General features: G+C 41.0%; 1 protein-coding gene across 17 annotated transcripts in view; it reads left to right on the plus strand.

Annotated features, from left to right (window-relative positions):
* Positions 1–6,791, plus strand: part of NEDD4L (NEDD4 like E3 ubiquitin protein ligase) — a 346,587-nt gene that overhangs the window by 206,208 nt on the left and 133,588 nt on the right. For 2 of the 17 annotated variants that reach the window (XM_017528801.2, XM_017528804.2), the window contains exon 1: positions 339–684. The exons of 11 other annotated variants lie outside the window; for them this stretch is intronic. In XM_017528801.2, the coding sequence (XP_017384290.1) occupies positions 487–684 (198 nt within the window). In that variant the 5' untranslated portion in view covers positions 339–486. Of the gene's footprint in view, positions 1–336; positions 685–6,791 lie in introns of those variants that run through there. 4 more of the 17 variants (XM_017528798.2, XM_037738589.1, XM_017528800.2 and 1 more) reach the window with 4 other exon arrangements.

The raw sequence follows: 6,791 nt of genomic DNA on the forward strand, positions 1-6,791 counted from the left end.
TGTGGGAGCTCCCCTCCGAGGGCAGCTCGGGACCCGGGGCTACAGGTCAACGGCACGTGCGGCCGCCGCGTGCGGTGCCCGGGCCCTATGGACTGCGCGGAGGAGGCCACCCCGGGCCTGCGCATCCAGCACCGCGCCTCCAGCGCCGACGTGCGCCAGGTGAGGCTGCTGCCCCTCAGCCCTGACAGCCAGGGCGGCCCGGCCGCGGCAGAGCCCAGGCGCTGGTCTCTGCAGCACGTTCCAGATGCTTCTGGAAGCTCCGGGAAGCGGTGTTTTGTCTTCCAGTTGCAGCAACCCCAGCAAGGCGCTCCGGGGCCGGGCGGTGACCTCAACTTTGGCTTCACTGGCACAAAGGGGGACAGGTTGGTGAGGTATCCCCGCATTCGGCTGGAGAGGAGCACCTCATACCCCACGCAGCCCCGAAGCGAGCGAGGGAGCCCCACGGAAGATCGGGGACCCCCGGAGGCACCACCTCGGGTTGGCAGGATGGCTCCCGAAATCCGCAGGACGAACTCCGTGGAGAGGACTCCACAGGGCCAGGGGTGCACATTTAAAATCAGGCAGGATCAGAATGCAGGGCAGCAGCATTTTAGAATTCTGGTAACCCGGGGGCCAGAGGAAGCTCCCCAGAATCTGGAGGAGAAAAGTGCCAAAAGCCCTGTTTCCACGGGAGCTGACGCCACGGTAAGTTCACAGTGTGTTTACATGTGTTTACTGATTCCAACCTGGATGCTTACTCTGTGGCGTAACCAAAATAAACCTCACCCTCTGTTCCGGGAGTTTCCCTGCTTCGGGCCAGTGGATCTGAATGTTTGGCCAAGTTCTGGCGCGATGATTTGTGGTCCAGTGTTTGATGGGCAAAATACCGTTTCAGCACATGCCTTCTGTAGGTCCTCAGAGTCAAAGCGCTTTGTCTGTTTGGAGAATCAAAGCAACATACCTTCCCCCTGCTTTTATTTTTCTGAATAAAGGAATTTTAAATAAAATTTGTTACTTTAATCTGCCAAAAAGCAAGTCAGTGCCCCAACGTGTTATTGGAAATGCATTTAAAAAGCTGCTTGTGAATATAGCCTGTGACAACACTTTAAAAACAATCAGTTCTCCGAAAGGTGAGGATATTGCAAAGGACCTGAGTTTCGTCTCTTAATAGTTAAACATAGATGAACTGAAGTTTATTATCATGGCCTTTTTGCTGTAGGAGGTCAGATCAGTCGTTGTTGTATAATTTGCTTTGTTTTGTGTCCCATTAAGTAATACTGAACGAGAGTAGTGTCACTATCCCGCAAGTGACACTACTAAGCTAAGAGGTGTGTTTTGAAAGCACACTGGGTTATGGCCCAAGGCTAGGGGAGACTGATGGGGAATCATTAATGGTCAGAGGGCATGTCATGCAATTTAACACTGCCCACTTGAATGTCCAGGCCGAGGATGCTGTATATAGAATAGTAAGTACCCTGTCTCCAGCTGTGGAAATAGACGCCTTAGAACAGATTCTGGCCTTCCTGTTTCTCTGTTCCTGATCGCTCCCTTTCAGTGAAATGGAGTACAGAGAGACAGCTGCACACTTCATCAACCAGGCGTATGATGACTCTGCAGCTTTCGTAGTTTAGAGTAGGATGAAAAGTTAATCAGTTTGGTTTCTTTTACTAGTAATCACTAGCCAGTGAGTGCTTTCTCTTAAAGAACGAGTTCCTTATATTTTGGATTGGATATTTTTTCTCCTGAATTTCATGTGACTACCAGTTTGAAGATGTGATTAGGAAATATCTAGGGGACTTCTTTTGTTTGGATTTCACTTGTGAATTGTGATTTTGAAAAGTGAGTGGCTATTACTCTAGAATTGTATTGTCTTTTATTGCTTTGTGTTCAGAAATAATGTTTTGTCTTTGAAGTAAACTTTATCACTCCTCCATCATTGGTTTTCATCATTTTGAAGATACAATCAGATGCGAAATACGAGTTTGTTTTTCTTCTTCTCTTTCCCTCTGTGTATTTCCTTTCTTTCAGTATCTCAAAGTTGTCTATTGGGAAACAGTTGAGTGCTTTGTCTTGGTCTGAACCCATACCATTTATTACACAATGGTACATATTTTGACAGAGTTTTGATATTATAGTAGCTTTTAACCCCCACCCTAACAAATTACCGTCGTGACAGTTGTAAGCTTTGTTTGGCAACACAATTCCATGCTGAATTTGGACAGCCTACTGCATGAAGATTGACAAAAATACATTTCCTAAAGTTTGATAGCTATTCAGTTTTATTACCAAAAACTGAAATCACTTTGCAGTTCAGATGGGGAGGACGAATAGATTCACACAAGTAAAATCTCATTTGGTTTGATGAGCTTTCAAATGTAATTAGAAAACAAATCGAATGTACTAAAACTTACGTGTACCTTGCTTAAAAGGGCTATTGTAACTTGCAGAGGACTACGTAGTGAAAACCAGGTTTCTACACATTTGGAGAATTTAAATTCTGGAATAAAGAGCTTTTCATGGAGAGTAAGTTCCAACTAGTGAACAGTAGTTTGCATTTTCATATGTATGTATTTTTGTACATATACATAAATTAGTATGTGGTTAGTAAGCTGGTTTTCTTTTAAGCAAAACTTTTTTTCTTTAAAAAAACAAAACCAAAACTGGGCACATAACAAAACCGTCTGCTCCATGCAGCAACTTTGTACACGTTTCATATGGACAGGGGTGTTAAGTTTAGGCGGCAGCTGCCACAGCCTCACTTATCTTGAAGGAAAGCATTCACTTGGGCGTCTGTAGTCTGGCTGCCACCAAGCTTTTCTGGCGTTTCAAATATCCACTGCTTTGGTCTGAAGGACATCACATTATTAAGTTTACATGAAAAACGAGTTAGAATCTGTTGCAGTTTTGTGTTGGAATGATATGGAAAAATCGTCCTAGATTTAGGAATACCATTCGGGATTCATTTGACAAATGTGCTCATATTTCATAAGCTATACTTTAGACCTTATTACAAGATTGAGTTGTTGAGTACTTTTAACTCTGTCTCCCAAACATCCTGCCATGACTAAATCTAAAATGTAACATGACTCCAAAAAGTGTTAACCAACTAAATTATTAGAAAAAATACAGGAGAAACCCTTGTGATGATAGGTTTTCCACCAGGTCTGTCGCTGTCAGTAAACAAGAATTCATTCTTATAGTCATCAATTATAATCAGTTAAAAATTTTTCAGAATTGTTAGAATTTACCAATTCTGTCTATGGCAATCATTAGCAGCTATTTAGTGAGTATCTTAGTTATTTTCTTATAAATTCACTTTTGGGTTATTTGGTTTGGTTCTGAGCCTCTTAACTGCATCTGAGTTATTCTGAGGAAGTTGGACCAACATTTACCAGCATTTGTGTGCCCCGTTAGTATGCCATTTTGTGCATAATAACTGTGAAACTCTGCATTTTACAAGCTTGAGGAGCCAGTTTTCTAATCCCATTAGTTTTATGAAGTACTCAAGGTGTCATGTGTATATAACATTACACCCACTACTTGGAAAGTTTCAGGGTATATCTCAGATTCTTGCTGACACCGTTCGTGATGTAAACAGAGGGAGAAGGGCCCACTGGGACAAAAGCAGTAATTCTGACACCTACTGCAGATGCTTTTGGAGAAAGGAGTGCTCTTCCATCTCAAGCTCTCTGGACTTTCCTCTGTGTCCTCTCAGTGGACATATACTCTACAGAAGTAGCATCGTAATCTCTTGTCATTAAAAATTCCTTTTATTGAACAACAAAGGAATATCCAAATTCTTTTCATTTGGTGGAACTTGTAGTTTGGTTCTCTTTTACAGAAGATATTTTTAATATACAGAAGTTTTTTTACATTGATACTAGTTGGTGTCTCTTTTTTGCCCTAAAAATAACTTGAGTATCATTAACCATCCCTTTATTTTAAAACATCACAACACAGGAGGTAAAAGCGGGAGGATTGCTTGAGCCCAGGAGTTCAAGATTACTGTGTTTCTGCTACTGCTTTACAGCCCGGGCAACAGAACAAGACCTTATCGCAAAACAATAAAAGTAAAACATAACATTGTAATTAAGAAGAAAAACAAGTAGTATTCTTTTCATTGACTTGGTTTCTGATTGGATTCTATCAACTTACTTTCTTGTCTTATGTATAGTAACGATCTCTCTTAATGTGGTCTAATATGAGAATAAAACAACATGTAGCTTAGAATGTCACCTGTTTTCAGGGATGTTTTGAAAAGTTGGATAGGCAAAACACAAGGTTGATGCCGATATGTTTGTAAACAGAAACTATACAGGGCTTGCAGTATAGCTCATATTTCTGTAGCACTTCACAATTTGAAGAATGCTTTGTTTATTTCACTTAATGTGTATGGCTTTCCCATTGAGGAGGCGTTATCTCACTTGACCTTCCCATGTGAAAAAGTGTTGTTTCGGATGAAAGGATGTGATATCATTGTTAGGTATAATAACGTTATGTGTATATCATAGTGTATACCATGATACCACTTTGTGTACAAATGATGGGAATGTGTGTGTGTGTGTGTGTGTGTGTGTGTGTGTGTCTGTGTATTTGCACAACTAAAAAGTATATATTAAGCCAAAAAGCAGTTTAATGCTTCCTGTGATGTGACATTTTTGCTGAAAAGTTTTGAGATGACAACTTCATTTGGTGCCTTGCAGCACTGGCCTGAAAGGTGAGAGAAGGGTTCTTTGGGGACTCAAAGAGCCATCCTCTGTAGTTCACTAGCTTTTCATCCTGGAGTACTTAGACTCCCTCTCTAAGCCTATTCCCTCATGAGTAAATTTGAGGATAAAAATGTCCAGCTCGTAGGCTCATAGTTAGGTTTAAATGAGAGTGTCCATGCAAGTACCTGATTCAGGAACCAGGTATCTAATGTACAAGTCTTTCCCCTAGGAGTTTTATTAGGTTAACTGTGAGCAGCCGTTTTTTGATCAGCGTGGCATTTAACACAAGGACAACATGCATTTGTGACGTACCTGGAAATGCTTAATACTAGCTTTGATGTTTTTCCCGCTGTTTTCTCATGTTTCCTAAGTATTTGTCCCTTATGCCAGATGTGGTCCTGGAAGAGTTGCTTCCTGAACCATGCATTGTAGAAAAGGACTCTTAAGTATATTAGATGTGTTGATTTTGAAGCCTTACAACATTTTGGCTGGCATTTCTACCATATTTTTTACCATGTCCTTTTGCTATAATATTTCCAGTGATTGAGTCTACTGTTACTTTGGTACAGACCGGGGCTTTTGAGAAACAATATAATGTTGTCTGTACAAAATTTCCACATTGTGTGACTTTAAAGTGAGGGAGATATTTGGGGGTATGTCTTATTTTAGATATTGTCTTTTAGAGAGTTTTCATAAATGATGCAGCTGCTTCTCTTGGCTAAGCCTGGTGGCAGAATTCCTAATCATTGAAATAAATCTCTAATTTTATAATACATATTGATAAGAAACTTGTTATGTTTTCATAAAAGTTCACAGTACCAGAAGAAATTTACTCTATGTAAAAACTACCTTAAAATGTAATAAATGTTGGATATTTCTGGATAGTTGATGCATATTTCTGGATAGTTGAGGCAAATCTAAATGGTAATGCTACTTGTGCAACTTGCAATGATCTAGCACATTTTTTAATAAAAATAATCAGCTGCATATTCAGGTGATATAGGTTAGCTATCCTAAATACATTTACCTTTTTAACTCTTAATTATGTTGTCAAGCCATTCATAATAGGAAAAAGCAGGAAATTCATCAGTTTTGAAATTGCTGATTCCATGCATAGGTACCAGAATGTCTACATTTCCTCTGTAAATGTCAAAGGAAACTTTGGAAACCCACCTGAGATTTGGCTGGTGATTATTTAGACAGGTTATTATCCTGTCTGCAGTCTTCCAGTTCTTTTCATTCATACCAAGCAGCATAATATTCCATGTCCTGCATGAGGGAGAGCACCAAAACAGCCTTCACCTGCTGCGTATGGCCAGCTCTGGATCAAAAACTAAGAAGGCCAAAGGACAGAATATTGAAATATTAGCAAAAGTAGGTATTGCAGAAAGCCTGTACATTTCTGGGCAGGTGAAGATTATTGAAAGATTTTTAGAAATAATCTTCGCTCACCACATTCCAGTGTCAGGACCTGGATTTTTGTCTCTCTTTGTGATAAAATGTTTTTAAGAAATGCTGGCTGGTCACAGTGGCTCACACCTATAATCCTAGCACTTCAGGAAGTCGAGGCAGGTAGATCGCTTAAGCCCAGGAGTTCGAGGCCAGCCTGAGCAACTTGGCAAAGCCCCATCTCTACAAAAAATACAAAGCCAGGTGTGGTGGCTTGTGTCTGTAGTTCCAACTAGTTGAGAGGCTGAGGCAAAAGGATATCTTGAACCCGGGAGGCGGAGGTTGTAGTGAGCTGAGATTGCGCCATTGCACTCCAGCCTGGGTGACAGGGCGAAACTCTGTTTCAAAAAAAAAGAAGGAAGAAAAAGAAAAAATAATCTTCTGTCAGTGTGCATGATGAATGCAATGCGTAAGGTTCTCACTAGAGTTTTCCTTTGGAATCTCTTGATTATTCTGCTATGGCTTCCTTGAGCCAATTAGGATACAGAGGAGGATAAATGAGTAACTCAGTGAGACAGGTGGCCTGATGTGAGTGGGCCTGCAAGCTAGCCCCCGATGTCCTGGCTGGTTTCATGCCATGTCCTGAATGGGCACTTTCCTGGTCTCTAGGCATCACCACGTTTTGACGGGAAGTTTAGTTTTTTTTGTTTGTTT

Source organism: Cebus imitator, unplaced genomic scaffold (genome assembly GCF_001604975.1).
Source record: "Cebus imitator isolate Cc_AM_T3 unplaced genomic scaffold, Cebus_imitator-1.0 Scaffold55, whole genome shotgun sequence".
Taxonomy (NCBI): Eukaryota; Metazoa; Chordata; class Mammalia; order Primates; family Cebidae; genus Cebus; species Cebus imitator.